General features: G+C 38.7%; 2 protein-coding genes across 5 annotated transcripts in view; both read right to left on the bottom strand.

Annotated features, from left to right (window-relative positions):
• Positions 1–1,670: 1,670 nt before the first annotated feature.
• Positions 1,671–14,908, bottom strand: LOC113038187 (cation channel sperm-associated protein 3-like). Of its 3 annotated transcripts, none has more exons than XM_026195440.1 (13): positions 14,807–14,908; positions 10,400–10,535; positions 9,970–10,188; positions 9,702–9,884; positions 9,375–9,515; positions 8,099–8,191; positions 7,320–7,468; positions 7,158–7,240; positions 4,077–4,196; positions 3,800–3,850; positions 3,615–3,718; positions 3,328–3,459; positions 1,671–1,957 (listed from the first exon to the last, which is right to left on the bottom strand). In XM_026195440.1, the coding sequence occupies exons 1-13, from the start codon at positions 14,824–14,826 to the stop codon at positions 1,820–1,822; spliced, it is 1,569 nt and encodes a 522-aa protein (XP_026051225.1). In that variant the 5' UTR covers positions 14,827–14,908; the 3' UTR covers positions 1,671–1,819. The 3 variants fall into 3 exon arrangements, with proteins under 3 accessions (XP_026051225.1, XP_026051226.1, XP_026051227.1); XM_026195441.1 differs by lacking the exon at positions 14,807–14,908 and adding an exon at positions 13,291–13,338; XM_026195442.1 differs by lacking the exon at positions 9,375–9,515.
• A 2,605-nt stretch (positions 14,909–17,513) lies between these two features.
• Positions 17,514–19,292, bottom strand: part of LOC113038188 (long-chain-fatty-acid--CoA ligase 6-like) — a 28,117-nt gene continuing 26,338 nt past the window's right edge. For both annotated transcript variants that reach the window (XM_026195443.1, XM_026195444.1), the window contains exon 20: positions 17,514–18,943. In XM_026195443.1, the coding sequence (XP_026051228.1) occupies positions 18,803–18,943 (141 nt within the window). In that variant the 3' untranslated portion in view covers positions 17,514–18,802. The remainder of the gene's footprint in view (positions 18,944–19,292) is intronic.

A 19,292-nucleotide genomic window follows, 5' to 3' on the forward strand; every position in this document is an offset into this window, starting at 1 on the left:
ATTTGTTTCAATAATAATGAACGAAACATTATAAAACTGAACGTAACCTTTTCAGAAACTATCAAACATATGCCATTACAAAAGAAGAAAAACACAATAAAAATGAAAAAAATTAACTCAGTCGCACAAATTTAACAGGCTCTTCAAATATGCTTCATTCTTTGTTAATGTTTTTCAAAGATTCTTTTTTCGCTAATCGTGGATTCTGAATTCATTGCCACAGATTTCGCTTACGTTTCCCAGTTTTTCGTTTGGTTTTTTGACACAAACCTCTCGTGGGGGCGGGCTTAACAGTGATCTACTCTGATTGGATAGTGAGCTTTTGATGGACAGGTGCTCTCTGACCGGGAATTACAGACGCCACTCAGTGGCGCGCATATTGGAAAGCTCTCGTGATTGTGATTTGTATTACTAAATATGTAAATAATATTTGACCTTCGATCATCTCAGTCTGTAAAGATGAGCTCTTGTCCTTCAAGGCAGCCTGAAGTAAGCTTGTGTTACTGAATGACAATAATACATATTTAGTAATACAAAAAAAAATAATAATAAAAATTGGAGAAAAAAAACATATCCAATATGCGCGCCACTGAGTGGCGTCTGTAATTCCCGCTCAGAGAGCACCTGTCCATCAAAAGCTCACTATCCAATCAGAGTAGATCACTGTTAAGCCCACCCCCACGAGAGGTTTGTGTCAAAAAACCAAACGAAAAACTGGGAAACGTAAGCGAAATCTGTGGCAATGAATTCAGAATCCACGATTAGCAAAAACGAATCTTTGAAAAACATTAACAAAGAATGAAGCATATTTGAAGAGCATGTTACATTTGTGCGACTGAGTTAATTTTTTTCATTTTCATTGTATTTTTCTTCTTTTGTAATGGCATATATTTGATAGTTTCTGAAAAAGTTATGTTTAGTTTTGTAAAGTTTCGTTCATTATTATTGAAACAAATGTAATTCCATATTGATAATCCTCACAATTTATTGCTTGTAGCCATTTTGTCCTCCTTTCCTGTATGTTTATTAGGAAGGATGTAGAACTTCAATTCATAATTTGTTAGTTTATTGGAGGTACAGAAAATGACAAAACAACTCTTCGGGATGATTGTCCCGTGTATTTCAATTGGCGCCATGGCAATGTTTTCCCCCACGGGCTAAATTCACATCACGTGACGGGGCGTTCCCAGACCAACCGTCTGTATCTATAGTGCGGCCCGGTGGAAAAAAAGGTTGAGAACCACTGCTCTATTCGTTAAAATAACCCTGCCATAAAAATACAAACCCTTCTTTTATTTTTTGGTAAATGGGCAAACTTACAAAATCAGCGGGGGATCAAATAAATATTTTCCCCACTGTATATCCATTATACTGTGATCCACCAGTAACTGTTTTATCATTAGAGATGGGAAATTTTGCTTTTCCAATGAAAAGAAGGGCTCACAATAAATGAGATCCAAAGTCAGCAGATATCAGAAACAATAATTAAATCAGTGTTTAACTCACTGAGCTCAGTCTGTCTGAGGAAATCTCTCTCAGCCGCTAGTTCACAGCTAGCACTTAAATGATGCTTCACTTATTGATTGTTAACACGTTAACGATGAGTCATTTAATTCATTAAGACCAATTCACACTGCCTGTTGAAGAATGTAATTGTTTAATAATAATGTATTTAGTTTATCCATACTGAGATGACTCAATTACAAATTCTTAAGAAAATCACAAAGTATTGACATAAATGACAAATAATTGTTAATATAAGAACTAATTTAATAAAGTAACATGAGATGGGGATATTTAGTAAAACAGATGTTTTAGCTCAGGCTTCAGGAGTGTTTGTGTAACTGATGTAGTGTGAGAGCCAGCGCAGAGCCTCACCGTATCCTCGTCTCTCCGTCACGCTGCACATAAACAGCTCCAGCGGCCTCGTCTTCAGCTCAACGACACCAACACAGCCCTGAACACAACAACACTCAGCATCTGTGGCCTTATTCACGTAGAAACCACAAGAGAGGAGCTGCTTCGTTCAGTGCTTCATGGAGTCATTTTACAGGTTACTCTTACTGTCTTACATCCTGTTTATTATGATGCTGTTTAATTTTATTATTATAATTTTCTATTTATATAAATTGTTCTTTAATTTTTTCTTTTTCTCTCTCTCTTTTCATGAGTGGTTGTGTTTCATTAGTGCTCTTAAAGGGACAGGAGACTAAACATGCTGCCGTTTGTCATTAAAGACATAGTTCACCCAAAAACTAGATTTATGTTATTTACTCACTCACATGTTGTTCCAACCCTGTATTTCTTTCTTTCTTGTGCTGAACACTGAAGAAGATATTCTGAAGAATGTGGATAACCAAACACGAGTTGGTCCACATCGACTTTGACTATAAGAGGAAAACATAGTCTGGAAGTTACTGGGGCCCAACAGCTGTATATTTACCCACATTCTTCAAAATAACTATGATGTTAAACAGAAGAAAGAAACTAACTCAGGTTTAAAACAACTTGAGAGTGAGTAAATGATAGTATAAAGATAAAACAGAATTGACAGATAGATGACAGAATTTTAATTGTGGGGTGAACTATTCTTAATGTTAATAAAACAAACAGAAAAATGTCTCCCTGCTCTTGATTGATAAACTTTAATACAGCTGCTTTAAAAAAAAAGGCTAATTGATGTATAGAGTGTGTAGTATTTTATTTAATTCAGTTAAATGTATCCAATTTCTTTACTGGACCTGAAAAATAGAAAAAGAATTTACTTCTGCCCACTTTGCCATTCTTTTCTATTTTATATTTTGTTGAGGTGTAAGAGCTGCTATGTTTCTGCACCCTTCCATTTTTAGCAAATTAAGAAAACACTTTGTGTAAAACTATTTTTATGATGGTTTGTATATTTTGTGCTGTGTATGGAACATCACAGTGCCTGTTTAAGTGATGAACTCCATTACTTGAGTTTGTCTTCAGGCATGATAACATACATTATATACTTGTGTTTCAACTCTGTAACACCAGTGCTATGTGCAAAATATTGCAAATTACTCTTTCACAAATTACACCTTATATAAAAGTCTCAGTTTTCCAATTGTTCATGTTATGATGAAGTTCAAACGATAAGTACCCTATTGGAGCTAATGTGACGTGACAGACCACAGCACCTCAGTTCTTCCACATTGGTGCTTTCACATTTAAAATCACGACCAGTCGCACGATAGAATCCTACCACAGAGATGATGAATGGAAAAGAAGGCAGCATCTGTCTAGAGGATGTTTAGAAGCAGTGCAGTGCAGCACAAAAGCGTCCCTGAGCGTGTGCTGTCTTACCTTTCCTGTCGTCTGACTGTACAGCCCAAAGATCTCACGCAGTTTCTCCTCACTAATGGCTTCAGGTTTGTCGATCTTGTTGCCGAGGATCAAGATGGGCACGTTTCCAATGGTTTCATCTGTCATTAGTGCCTGTTATTCACACACACACACACACACACACACACACCGGCACAGTATGGCATGAGACAGGAGATGCTTCATGAGTAACAGAGCAGGACTCTAGCAAACATGTGTCTCGTGTGTGTAATGAAGGCTGAAGTGGCTGGAGACAGTATGAAGCTCACGTCTAGCTCTGTTTTGGACTCAGGCAGCCTGGCGTAATCTGCGCAGTCCACCAGGAACACGATGCCGTTGACGGCTGGGAGAAGCTTCCTCCACTCCCCTCCAGCTGCTCAGAGACACAGGACACAGCTTCAGCACACGAGCGATCTGATGCAGACAGACAGCGAGGTGTGGATCATCTACTCACTCAGATCACAGGAGCTCAGAGTAACACCAGCAATCCTCAGCACTTCTGAAGCTGTGAGGGGAAGGAGACAAAGACTAAATAATGAGCGTTTATTTCTCTGACTGAAACAGACAAACAGCATCTTACACGCTTCTATATCTAAATACTAGACTTCACAAGGCTTCTCTCTAGACTTTCAGACCATATTTAACTTCAGATGGTTTTAAAATGTGTGTTATATTCTATGTGTGCGGGTATTGTAGCATTCTGTGAGAGCTGCAGTGCAGTGCACACTTACTGGGGTCAAAGGTCGGCACATGCAGACCCAGTCTGTGCTCGTTCAGCATATGCAGAAGCGTCGTTTTGCCAGCATTGCCAAGGCCAAGGAATATTAATCTGCCGGACTTCTTGTACAGCCCTGAAACAAAGAGAGAGAGATGAGATTCCAGAACAGGACACTTCAGCTGGACAATGTCCAAAAAGAGCAGATTATTACTTGATTGGACACTACATAGATGCAGCTGTAGCGTATCAGACAGAACCAGACATATTAAAGAGTCGATCAGGACTGTGGTTGAAAGACGAGCCAAATTCCTCAGAAAGGCAACAGGATTTTGTAAATCATTCCTGGTGCCACAAGTCAGAAACAAGATAACCAACCAACTCTTTCACAGAACAGCTTTCAACATTAACACCATTAGAACAATTATTGACAATTTCAATTCGGAGAAGAGATTGTCAAATTCGGGGCAAGTAATTGAAACGCAACGCTGGACATCACATGTAAACCCATTAGAGTTATACACAAGATCCTTGGATGACTTCCCCCCACCTAGTAGAACCAGACTGAAATTCCTAAAGGGGCCTTTTAACCTCTGGTCTCCACAGAACATATTTATGTCAGAGAATGGCACAGAAACGGTCTTTTCTACATATATATGGACCAAAATGAACTCAAAAGGACTTATAAATGAATATCAGTCCATCGCTTCACTCCATATTCATTTATGTGTAACCCACAAATTTGACTATCATGTTATAATCACTTATTGTGTATGTCTTTTTATAACTATGGCATAGCTTAACGATTCAGATTCATGTTTAGTGTGTACGTGTTTGAATCTGTTAGCTTGAAACAGTTCTGACCATCAGTTATTTGTCAAATGTATCATATTCTTGTTATAGGAATCATGTCCAAAATTAGACCCTGCAAGAGCGGGAAAATTCGGACCACGTGCTTGATAGGATAACATGATTTATGATACCCCCGAGCCAAGACAATATCTGATTGGTCAAGACAACATTTGAGGTGTGGCCAACAAGCCAGTTTAAATACTTAGGACACCATAAAATCTTGCTTTTAGTTTTATCTCTGCTTTTGCTATCAGTCATGCCTGCTTTTAGCTTTGCTTCTTAGCTTTAGCTTTTAGCCATGCTGTTTGTCATCACTGTTCTTTGAGCGTGGTTCCAGCGTGCTTCGTCCTGCACGCCTGCTGCTACTTAGCCACGATGAGAAGAAACACCACCTAGTCTCGTCAAACTTTACTTCCTTTCTTTTCCGTTTGAGAGTTTCGTGTTCTGAGTTAAGTTTTGTAACGCCATGTCTGACCTCGGGTGCCCGTTCAACTTCAACCAGCCACACAACTCTGCACCTTCAGCCAACGCCCAACCACGGGATTCCCAAGACGTCACTTCAGCCACTACTGAACTTCCAGCCAATTAGCGACATCAACAACAAAGGGAACACAGGCAATGTACCTTCAGACATTTGTACTGGTGTATCTAATATAACTTTAACCTCATTGAGGAACTCAATGCGAGCGTTAATTACGTGATTGATGGTTGTTCATGTCTATGCAATTTCACATATTGCTGTAAACTTGGGATTCCACATTTCCATTCTCTTAAACTCATCTTTCCCTAACTTTCGATCTTCCTGCAACTTGTGTGAATGTGTGAGTGCGTGTGTTTATGTGTTAGATTAGTTTATATGTCTTAGATTTATCTAATAAAGCCTTATTCATATTGAAGAGAGAAGTATCTTGTGTTTTGTGCTTACAAGTTAATGTCTTAAACTGCCGATCTTGTTACTGTGCTAATTGATAGTGTTTCACTATAGTTTGGATATTAGTATCCAGCGCAGATTTAATGTTAAACGGCTCGTTCAGTGAATCGCAGGGCGTCTCAGTGATCAGCCGTGAAACAGTGATCCTGTTCAAATTCCCTTTAAAATCTTAAATGATTCCCTTACACAGGTCTAAGGAACCAATGGGTGCATCATGTTTCACTCTCATTTTAGAAAAACACTTTCTATGTTCTGTTTTCTATTTAAATGTATCTGTTGTTTAAAAAAGTGTCCAGTAACACTTACATGAACTTTACAAGGCAGCAGTTGTAGAGACAAACTTTAGGAATAAAACGTTTGGTAACAAAGACTCTTTCTCCACCGGCTGAAAAGAGCAAGTCTCCTTCCCATCATCCTCAGCACTTTCTACAGGAGCACCATTGAGATCGTGCTGACCAGCTGAATCACTGTCTGGTGCAGGAACTGTAGTCAGGGGTTAAAGCAGAACTTTTCTCTGGTCCGGGGCAGCACATGCAGAGCATCCAATGACTGCGGCAACTTTTAACATTTGAAAGGATACTATGGCAAAGTTATTGCTTTCTTTATTCAAACTGAATTTCTTTTTCATAAATATATGGTTGACCTGAAGAATGAAAGCTGTGTCATTTGGAAAATTAAAAGCATTTGTTATTAAAAAGTCATTTTATTTTCCTCGGCTGGGATCGTGCAGAGCCTGAAACTGCCATTTGGACCTTCATCTCGATGGGTCCCATTAAAGTCCATTATATGGACAAAAATCCTGGATTGTTTAACTCAAAAACCTTCATTTCTTTTCAACTGAAGATAGACAAACATGAACATCTAGGATGACATGGAATGAGTAAATTCTTTTAAACTAATCCTTAAAAAAAAACATGAAAACTAAAACAGCTATTCAACTGAAATAAATCACACACAGAAAGCGATCAGAAAACGTTCACAGTCCGTAACTTTGTCCGGCACGAGTGAAACTCTCCTTATAATCCATGAGACTGTCTACGCTGCGAAATGAATCTCTTTCTTAAAACTTATCTGCACTCTGCTGTTAATGATGAGAGAATTTGTGAGTTTCAGCCATGACTCCTCTGACCGTCTCTGATTGGCTCTTACACTCGTGAGCTCAACCAAAACCCTGTGATTGGTTATAAACTCAGCTAAAACTGATGGAACACCAACAGAACTAAATGTAATGCTGCTGTAACACTGATTTGGCACAAACATGATGTATTATTTGTAGTTTGTAAAGACTCTGAGCTGTAGTAAAACTGCACTTACCCTCAGCGAGAGCGTCCTCATTCAGCTTGTCCTCGAGCTCCTCCTTCAGTACAGACATCTTCTCATTTATGAGCCGCCACCACCTGCGTACAGTTATCACATCACACAAAGGGAAAAATAATAAAAAGGTCCAAACCAGAATATGTAATCACAGTCACTCACGCTAACATGGTTTGTTCTCGTTTATTTAGCTGCTGCATAAATGTTCCTATGAAGGAAGAACTAGTGATCTTGTCCTGTGCATAAATAAATCGATCATGACACAAGGGCCTTTTGAGTTCCCTCACACGCCGGAGTTGTGGGGCATGGTGCTACCGGAAATAAAGAAAGGAAAAGAAATGGTTATTAAAAAATATTGTACATAATACATGACATATTGGGTAATATCTTATCAAAATATCAGAAGCCTATAAGATGACCAATTTATACTGGACATGGAATATAACAATGATAATCTCCTATATTTCACAGATTGATATATTGTGTCATTAAATGCACATTAGAGAGTAAAGCAGATCAATTTACTGATATTACCAGACATACTATCTGTAAACATCACAACCTCACCATTAATACTGGGAGAAATATTCTGACAGTGTTGCCCTGAATTAGGATGTTGTTATGATATTTTAACTAAAATAAGCCAGTAAACTTAGTAAAAAAGATACAAAGATACAGTGCAGTTACAGTTTTTTAACAATAGTATTCGGGTACAGACACTAATGAAATGTAAAACACTGGATAGTCTTCACTGTAGAAATAAATACAGATGAGTCAAGATCAGTGAGAGATTGTCTTTAGCGGAGTTCATCATATTTACACAGAAATGAAATGTGTGTGTGATCAGTTTCTTCAATGATCTGAAACAAGCATCTGTTCAGTGTTTCATGCTCCCTAACAGCTGACAAACAACGAGTCTGTGATCAGTGCCTCAGACGAACCTGTTTAGCTCTTTCCAGCACCTCCTCCACCTTCTTCTTCACCTCCTCTTCACGCGCACGCTTCTTCCCTTCCGCTGCCTTCCCAAATGCACTCTGTTGAACATCAGTAAAGATTCAAGAGAACTGATACTGAACTGGAACTGAAAGAAAATTAATGGCTGAAATCATTTGGTAGAGCATCCATCATTCATGAAACATACAGAAGATTTTATTAAACAGTTGAATAAAGTTCATCTCAAAGCCTGGGATGTTTTTCTCACTAAACTGATTGTCCTCTCTTTATTTTGTAATAAATGTTCTCTCCATGTTATATCCTATTCTAATATGGGTTGGGAAGCACTGGATTGTTTCTTGAACAAATAACTTAAATCATTGCATCCTCTAAATCTGTCTTTGAAATCACTTTTTTTAATGTTGTTTTTAACTATTTCCCATTCGTTTTTTTCCTCCAGAAACAGGGAGCAGCTTTAGGGTCCAAATCATGTTTTCTTTATGTGAAGGGTGTATACTAGAGCCCATTATTATCACATCTTCCAAATCCTCTGAAAATAGTGAGGAAGTGACCAGTGCTGGGGAAAGCTACTTTTAAAAGTAATGCAAACGTCACTTTTGCGCTACTTTTTAAAAATGAGCAGGGCTTGATTGTTTTTCATACAAGAAGTTCTGTTTATAGCAAATGTAAAAGCCTTTCACACCAAAAAGTGTAATGAATAAACCTGAGACTGAAGGAAAAGTAAATTCACATCTGTACAGTTGAACACAGGAGAAGCAATAAGAAAACAATCAAGCACAATTGTTAGTTTATCTAGAGTCATTTTTGCTCATTAATATGGTTGAACTGGAAAATGGGATTAGATACATTTGTGTTATTTAACATATTTAATTATTACAGGTTTGCGTCATTATCCTGAGTTTGCATTTCACAGTTTTAATTCACTTTGATGAATACTACATTTGTTTTTATTGGTGTGTTTTCTATGAGTAGGATGTATTAATGCACACATTTAGTCTAAACTAGAGTAATATCATGATCACACAGCGCACACAACACCTCGGCACTTTTTGAAAAAGTAACTCAGATATTTTCTTGTAAATTAAAAAGTAATGTGTTACTTTACTAGTACTTGCCCCCAACACTGGAAGAGACTATTGCCAACCGTATCAGTCAATCCACTTTCATTGTGACTTCTCTAATATGTAAATTCAGATTTCATTGCAAAACAGAATAACAAACAAACACATTTTTACTAAAAGTCAGCTTTAGTTGTGTTATTACCCGGCACTCAGTGATGAAAACAGCCCTGGCTATAACGAGGAGAATGAAGTAGCATGTAATAATAAAGCCGATGACGAAGACGCTGCTGTAGCTGACTCCTGCTCTGTTCAGCTCCTGATGCACCCTCGTCCAGTTATACAACTACTGACACAGAGGTGCAGGTCAAGATTTGATTCCTGTCGAGCATCTATTTCTCAAACCTGTCCAAATGTTTGACAATCGTTTCGCTTATCAAAAGATTATTACTAAAGCTAAAGCTATCTGGAGAACATCTGTTGAGTCCGAGTAATGACAGATGGACTGATGTTGAATAGTTCCTCATCTTACTACGAGCAGTCTGAAGAGCGTGAACAGGGCTGTGCCGAGGTCTCCCCAGTTCTCTGGATCTCCTCTGTTTGGATCTCCAAAAAACGAGTGACCAGCCATTGCGAAAACCAGTACGATCACAAAGATCAAGAAATAGATCAAGCTGGCTTTCTTCAGTCCCTTCCAGACGCCTGCAGTGTACTCCTGAAAGACACCACCAACACTGATGACAAAAATAAAGAATAACGAGATCAGATGGAGAACCGCGGTACATGTGTCATATGACGACCTGCTCGACATCCGTGTAGTTCCTGAGTCTGAAGACGAGCAGGACACAGATGCAGACCAGGCTCTTGAGAGGAAGGCTCAGACTCATGCAGACGGAGGAGAGCAGGAGCACAAACGCAGACAGCACATTGAGAGGATTCGTCCAGTAACCCCTCGGATCCACACAGATCCTCAGCAGGTACTCCATCAGGTACACGCAGTGGAACAAAGCATTGACAGTCTGACAGAACCACACACTGTGATCATTATATACTGATTAATGCCTTATCATTGCTTTATTTACCATATTCCATTAGTGTCACCCCTGATTATAACATGCTGACTTTACATTGTGTTTCTGGGCCTTGATCGTGGTAGGAATCGTTCTGTCTATGGAGGGTCTGAGATCTCTCATAATTCATCAGATCAATACCTCGTATCTCCATACTTACGTAAAGAGAAGGAGAAAGATCGTTCAGTCTCCAGTCAACCACGTAAATGATGAATATGATGTTGAGCGCCAGGGTTAGCCGGATCACGTTGGCAAACCATTGGCTATTGGTGATTTTAGAAATAATGTTTCTTATCCTACAAAAAACAAAAGTGTGATCAGTGCCAACCGATGTGGATATCAGCGTGTGTTCAACACAAGAACAGGTCACACAAGAGTGTGTTACTGTCATTACTCAGGGTTTGAGGGCATCACAACATTTACATTTGTCAGAGAAATGGTAAATCAATGACATACCATCAGTTTTCCAAATCTGAGTTTCTTTCATAAACAAAAGGCTTCATGCATATCAGGATCTTACAGAAGTTCACCCAGCAACTGTTGTGCATAGCAACACCTTAACAACCACCCAAACCACACTAGACCCTGTCTAGCTAAACATGTTCGGTACACTTTTCTCTGTTCACCGCACACCAGCAACCACTGCTCCGTTGCTGAAAGACACACAAGCATGTTTGTGCACTCATTCTCTGGAGGAATACCTATTATACAGTCTACACTTTGATTGATGTCTTTAGGACCAATAGTTTTTGAGAAAAGTGGTGAAAAGTACCACCTCCGCCAGTGTACGGAAGATGAAATGGTTAACGGTGTTCCGTACAGCGCTCATAACTTGATTTTATCTGCGGAAATTTACATTTAACTGATCAAAAGTGAACTGTTTATTTATTTAAACTGCAAGAAAACATAATTTAATGTTAATTGCTGCTTTACTAAAGGGCGCATGCGAGTTAGGCAGGATTATCATGATATTAATTATGGCATGTGAGTTAAGCATGAACCATGTGAAAGGTTAGTGAACATCATTTCTATATCATTCTGAAGACGCAGAAGACGAGAAGGGCAAATCATTTGCACTGATTAATAATAATAACAGGGTTTCCCATACATTCATTAATTTGTGGCGGCCCGCCACAATATCAACGCTGACCGCCACGGATTGATTCAGATTTTTTAAATATTTAATATGGGTACAATTGTATTTTATTGTAGAGCTGCGCGCTGCTTGCTCCCTCCCTCTCACAAACTGACAACGGAGGCACGCGCGACTAGCCCATCCTCTTCGAACACGATCAGAATCTAAACATGAGCATGTGTTAGTTAGAGGACGGATCACCGGTGCTTAATGCTTATTCCTCCAGCGAAGATTCCAGAATCAATCCGGAGTTGAATGGTTAGTAATGAACACTGTTGCTCAACATAACTCTGAGAAGTTAGTCTATGTTAAGCGCTGTCGCGTTTGCATTACAGATTCGCGCAAAACTTTTGTGTTTTTTTTTTCTAAATATCGATAAACAAAACGAAATTACGGCGTTTCCATTAACCGATGTTATGCGACAAAAACGTCATTTTTTTCCTCTCGCGATCAGTCATTCCATAAATCATGGCAACGGATATCACAGCAATCAGGCTAGACATTATATTATTATTATCTCCAGGTTCAGGTTTGTGTGTGTGTGTGTCCACCTCCAGGTCCAGTTTTGTGTGTGTGTGAGCCTGTGTGTGCCTGAGTCTGTTTGTGAGTGAGTCTTTTTGAATGTTTGAGTGTGTGAGCCTGTGTTTGAGTGTGTCTGTGAGTTTGAGTGTGTGTGTGTGTGTGTGTCCATCTTCAGGGCCAGGTTTGTGTGTGTGTGTGTGTGTGTATGAGCAAAATTTGCAACAAGAAGTCTGTGGAGCAGTCATAGCATAGAAAGTGTAGCAATGGCATAGCAATGTAGCAATAGCAATGTCTTTAAAGGGATAGTTCCCCCAAAAATGAAAATTCTACCTCAAGTTGTTCCAAACCTGTATGAGTTTCTTTGTTCTGCTGAACACAAAGGAATATACTTGGAAGAATGTTTGTAACCAAACAGATCTTGGTCCCCATTGACTACCATGTTACATATTCTTTCCTACTATGGAAGTCAATGGGGACCGAGATCTGTTTGATTCTGTCATTCTTCCAAATATCTCCAAATATAACCAAATTATCCCTTTAAGGTATCTGACACTAAGTGTTGGCAATGGAAATGTGTACTTGTCACTAAAAATATATGATATATATATATATATATATATATATATATATATATATATATACATATACACATTTAACACCCCCCCCCCCCCCCCCCCGGTCCCCAAACACCACACCACCGCAAATAGAATCTAATTCTGTGGGAAACACTGAATAATAATAAAAAGGTTAACCAATGTGAAACCTTCATAAAGTAAGAGATCTCTGCTGGCTGTCTCAGGTGAGGGTGATGCTAAGTGTTCATCGCCCGCAATCGATGCTTAAACATTTCAAAGCATTTATTCAACAAAATGCGCTAAAACGTCACCTGTACGGAACATGGTTAGTCTACGTTATCTATCCATCTATCTATCCTGAACTCTTTTACATTTTAAGATAAGACTTTGTCAAACATGTCTTTTAAAAGTTTCAATCGGTTAAATGCTCGACTAACTCTGCTATTATTTTCCATGACTGGGATTTTGATGATTTGTGTGAAGAAAAACAACAACAACAAAACAACAACAACCCAGCATCCAACCAGAGCTGCAGAGTCAGATTGGACTGATCACAGGTCGAGAATGAGGAGAGACTTCAGTATTTGCTGCTGAACAGATCCTGAGTTCAATAACGAATATCTGCAAAATAAATTAAAGTAAACAGCGCAAACCCTCATAAAAAAATATTTAACATTAAATGCCGAGCGGGTCTTTGATGCGCCAAAATTATACAACATTAAAATGTTTAAAGGAGTGGAGACTAAGCTCGTAGCAGGTCAGAGATTGAGCGAGAGAAAGACAAGCAGCCGAATCCCGGAGATTATGAGCGATTCTCACCTCACCAACATGGCCGTGGGAAGTAGCAGCACCCCCCGTTGGAAAATGCAGACATTACAGCACTCTCTGACAGATGCAAAAAAAAAATACATAAACGTATTAAAACATTTTTTTAAATCCTCCTGTTTGTTATTAACATAAGAAGTTTATGCACGAGGAGGTTTTGAGCACAACTAAATAATTATTGACCCTTTCGCACGTACGTACGATCACACCGGTGTGATCAGTCTAGGCTGGTCCCAGTGCATGATGTGATCAAATGTGCTTTCACGTGTTGGCTGGCGCTGAGCCAGAGAGAGGCGCGTTCAGAGCATAGGTTCAGAGCTGTTATATATCACAACTTTTCAGTGTTTTCAACCACATAATATTTATTTTAGGTTTCAGACATATAAGTGCTAAAAAACAATACATTTAGAGTTTGTAAAATACACACTGATGTCAAAGGAAGAGGCAATAATAATCCTTTCCATTATAATTAGACACGTTGTTTTATTCATATCAGATACACATTTGTAAGTAACTTTAAAGTTTACTATATTCTTCTCCCAGTTCACCAGCCACTTACTTCTATGTATTTCGGGAGAAGTGGATGAATTCACGGGTTGTAAATCCAACAGATCTGCGGCACAAACTAAGATGCCGTAGCACATACAGCTCAACTAACGCGATCGTTATAAATTTGTTTTAAAACACTTCCACTTGCATATATTTGACAATCGGAATATCAGATATTTCATGCCATATCTAACAAATTTGTGAATATTTTGAATAAAAAGGAAAAATGACATAAAATCAGATCATCATTCAGCTCTGTTGTTGTTGTTGCTGCGGTGTGTCACGTGACCAGCAATGACGCGTCACCATGGAAACCATAGTGACACATTCTAAATAATGGTCACCTTAAATGTTTGGTTTATTATGAGCTGCAGCTGAGCAGTTTAACATAACATACACATTAATTTCACACTGATAATTTTGCTGCAGAAATGTATTTGGTTATATTATTGTGTGCTGTGCAAATTAGGCTTTTGAAATGGTGAAAATGTGCCTATATCTGGATATGTTCGTGTGCGCTGTCAGCCTGTGGACCGTTTTAATTATTCGTATGCTATTTTTATGTTCTTATTAGCTGTGTTCTGTGAGTGTGTGTCTGCGCCCTGATAGAGCCATAAGTTTAAATAACATAGGCTTATATGTGCTGTTAAAAATATTTGCTTTTGTGGATGTTCTTGTCCGCTGTGCGCGACAACCTTCAACAAGATTGGTATAAATATGTTTAATTCTTATTAGTGTGTGTTTACTTTGTTATTAGACTTAGACATTATTAAGAGGTGTCCACCTGACACGCAAAAAATGCACCTCCCACTACAGCACCCCCAACTTAAAACCTCTTCCCACGGCCCTGTGTAAAACAAAAGGGAATCATATAAGAGTTTGAACTAACAAATGCTCCTTGTATTCTTTACAGCTAACTGTAAAAGCACATAAACTATTAATTCATATTAAAATGACATACCGAGAGACTCTGCGCTCCATCTTCACTCGGTCAGAGTAACGGACAGGATGACGGTTTCTTTTTAAACGTGCGTCTTTCGTGTCGCCATGGATACCACGTGCAGTTGAGCCATTAACCAATCAAAACTGAATTGGTGCATCTGCGCGCGCTTTGGACTGCACCTGCATTGGCGGATCAGCCACCGCGAAAATTCATGTCCATAAATGTGATTTTAAGATGATTAAGAGTAGACAAGTATTAAAAGTTAGTAAGTATAATTTTTTCTTTGACGGGTTATATATATATATTAGTCTACGTTGAATCCAAAAATAAGACTTATTACCCAGAGTGTGTTTCCCAAAAGCATCGTTATCTAACTCTGGTTGTTAGTTCTATTGAACTCTATTGTTAACGACGGGAAATGAACCCCAGACTAGTTCTTAAGTATAAACAAAGAGGTCAAGTTTATAGCTTTATAGAACATGAAGATAAAGATGTCTTGAATGGGAAGTTTTTTTTTGTTTGTTTGTTTGTTCTTACAGCATAGCTGTCAACCCTCCCGTTTTTTCCGGGTTTCTCACGTATTTTAGGTCTTTTCCCGCTGTCTTCCCGTTTTAGTATTTTCCCGTAAAATATCCCGTAATTTTACACCATGTGTTAACTCAGAACACGCATCTATCTGTGTCTGTGAAGTGGCTTGCACTTGGGTTGCTTGACCTCCAGTACAGCAGGTGGCAGTAGCTTAGGCTACCATCGAAGAAGAAGACAGTTACAGCGGCGCCAGCGGACGGGAGGAAGAGGGGAAAAGTAGCGGGAAGTGAAGTTCGAGAGAGTAGATGAGTGTGATGTGCGATGATGGATTAGGACGCCGAATGCCAAAATCACTGAATTAATCACCAACCAAAATTATGCCAATATTTGAGTAAATGGGAGTCCACCTTCCACTACCTGACAAGCAGCCATGTAGGTCCAAATTATGCCTACTGCAAAATTTGTCGTTGTCAGGAAAAACGACCTTTCTCAGCACGAAATTATTATTAATATTAAATTATTATTAATATTACCTTGTTCATAAATAAATCACTTTTAACATATCAATTGGTCTGTCATTCTTTAATATATATTGTGTAGTTATAAACTCTTTAGACTGTTAATGATTAGTGCTTTTTTTTTTTAAGTTTGTGGATAAGAATCGTAAAAAAAAAAAAAATCCCTTATTTTGGGGATGGATTCCGGGAAATGTCCCTTATTTTCAATGTTCAATGTTGACAGCTATGTCTTACAGTCTGTGGATTTATCCCACCATAGACACGTTATTTAAAAAAACAAAAACAAAAAAACATCCTAACTGTTAAATTCACAAAGTTATAAATTGTAAGAAATACAGAAGCTAAAATTTGAGAGCAGGAACTCGGTTCTGAATCTGGACACATGTTTTGTCCAGTACACAGTCAGTAGCAGAGGGTCTTACGGTGGGCCTCACAGGTGTACAAAACACCCGATTTACTGAACCGTTTTATTATGTTTTTAAAGAAGCCCATCTGCTCAACACAGGTTCTGTGGATCTGAACAAACCTGACCTGCTCCTCAGGATCCAGCTGCACAAGACATCTGTCCAGATTCAGACACGTGATAGATTTAATATAGAGTTTATTGAATTGGGTTGATTTTCTTTTTATTTTCTTATGCACTGTTTCCTGTGATGCTTTCGTTTAGCTGATTAGTAGGAACTTGTTCTGTTGTCTAGTTTTGTTCATGCTCATGATGATAATGCTGTATGTACAGTGGTTTGTGTTGTTTTCATTAATCTCAAGTATTGCACAGCGAGTGGAAATATATGAACCACTGGAGATTTTATAGCCTAACATTTGCAGAAGATATTTGGACTCTTCCGTCACATGAATAAATGTAGGATGACCATACGTCCTCTTTCTTCCAGACCTATCAAAAACACATTGGGTGCCGTCAGAATGAGAGAAACATTACAATAAACCACAGCACTCCAGTCCATCAGTGAACATCTGGAGAAGACTAAAGATGAAACACATCCAGCATTAAGACTTTTTTAACTAAACTACAGTCTATAATCCAGAATAACACTTCCTCCAGTGAAAAAGTGTTCTGTTCTGAATCAGGAGAGAAATCTGCACAGATCAAGCAACGTTTAAACAGATCTAAACTAATCTGTGAGAGACAACAGCAGATGCACTTCTTCACTGGAGGAAGTGTTATTATGATTATGGAATGAGAAATCACCATAATTGTAAAAATAGCACTAGCACTAAAAGTAAATGTTTGATTGTGAGGCTTCCAAAGGTTAGTTTTAGGAGATTGTAGAGGTGCAGTCAGTTTTACTGTTTCACTGTATAGTTTCAGACTTTACAGCACATTTTCTTAAAAGATGATGGGATAGACTGACTCACCATATCACCATGATGGATGGGGACGATTAAAAAATGAAAGTCTCAAAGCTCAAATCAGATTCAGAGGAGGGCTGGATAATTGGAAATATCCTGATCACTGCACTTTTATTACTGATGAAAGATGAAAATAGCAAACCGTTTGGACAGTAGTACAGATAGATAGATGTTGTGTGAGCCTAACAAACGACTTAAGAAATCATAGCCTGCTTTTATCTGTGGCACAAAGAAGATTAGATCACTATATTTATTCATGTTATATTTCTCTGATTTAAACGGGAGGCTTCACATACGCTGAAGACCACCAATAGAATTACAAAGAATTCTTCTTTATTTTTACGTTTTGTACACACTCATCACTATTTTATTTTTGTATATGCAGAGATTTACATGCTCATAAAAGACTACATTATCAGGAAAAGATGCAAGTGAACTGTTTCAATAACCAAAACACAAACAACCGCTGGACAAAACCATGGGAAAATCTCTTCTTTCTTTCTTTTTTCTCCAAATTTGACATGTTCAGACTGTGTTGAGTGAGAGACTGAAGACGTCATGATGACAGACACTGGGCTTCGATCTTCGGTCTGCTGTCTGGCCTTTTACTGACCGCTCAATCAGGAGAATGTACACTTCGTGGATTCATAAGAAAATACAGGAAGCATAAAGAGCTTCCAAATGGAGAATAACTTCTAATAATGGTAATAAATAATGAATAATGGAATAACCCTGATCATTAAATTAGCTAATAAGTCAATAACATTTCAGCAAACAGACAAAAACATAACATAGGCCGAACAGACGGACTGAAAAGGCCTACAAAAGGGGAATGCATTTAAACAAACATCTCTGCAGATTCATCCCCATTCATATCCCCTCATGAAACACAAAGATAAAGCTCTGATATCATTCATGAACAGATTCAAATCTTATTGGTTTCTCTACACTTCAAACCGTTGCTTAAATAGTTTCACATCTAGTTTTCTTCAACATTTACACTACTACTGAAAACTTTGGGATGGAAAGGAACTGAAAAGCTAGTAGTTTGAGCCCAAGACTGTGTGATGTGCTCACTTTGATCAAGTGAGACACATTTGTAGAGCTTTACTACCTAGACAAGCATCCTATGTGATTGTTGTGCATGAGGTTTGTATGTAAAATGTCTCAAAGGGGCTGGGAATGTCAAACATGGAGCGCCGGCACACAGCATGCATGGCTTACAGCCTGAAATGTGCTGGATTTGCCAATCGATTCCCTTCAGACTCCTAAAAAAGGAAAGATGAATGTACACGGGTGACCTTTGCCCTCCTCGGCCCACCAGAGATGAATGAAGCATGCATGCTAGCTGGGACGTGTCCGCTTTTGGAGGAAGACTGGATTTGGTTGCAGCTCTGCCACATTTCTAAAGGCACACCAACCGTTGACATTCACAGCCAAAGGGGAATTACTCGTTTAATGACTCTTTCATCGAGTAAAGCTCATGCTCGGCCCTGACGCCCGTGGCTCGTTCGGAGCGTTTAGTGCCAGCTAGTTTTCAATGAAGAAGAACAAATAGTGAAGGAATGCTGGAGCGTCCTCATCTGCTGGAGACGAGAGACTACATGGAGATGTTGCTGTACAGCTGCTCGATTTCTGTCTTGAAGTACTGCTTCAGCTCCGGTCTCTTGGACTTTAAAGTGGGGGTCAGCAATCCGTTCTGTATGGAGAACATTTCCTTATGGATGTGGATGTCTTTAACCTGCCAGGGGTCAGAGAAAGCGTTGTCAATTATCAGGTCAAGCAGCACTACACATGCTAACTTCTTTTTTTAGCATTCACGGTTCCATGCAGGGAAACTTTCCATTGCACAACAGATTCTTCTTTAGAGTAATCAGATCTTCTTCACACTAAGGAAATGTTCACTGAAAGGTTTTCTCTGTGGCATTGCTATGGAAAACGTAAAAATGCAATGTGATAACTACAATTGGCTGAAGCATATTTTAATATATTATGAGAAGTGTGTTTTCTGCTGCGGTGTCTTTAGACAACTGTCCTCCAAAAAATGAGCAGGATTATTGAGTTGCTTTAATTAATGTCATCATGCAGAA

The sequence above is a fragment of the Carassius auratus genome, chromosome 21 (assembly GCF_003368295.1).
Source record: "Carassius auratus strain Wakin chromosome 21, ASM336829v1, whole genome shotgun sequence".
Lineage (NCBI taxonomy): Eukaryota > Metazoa > Chordata > Actinopteri > Cypriniformes > Cyprinidae > Carassius > Carassius auratus.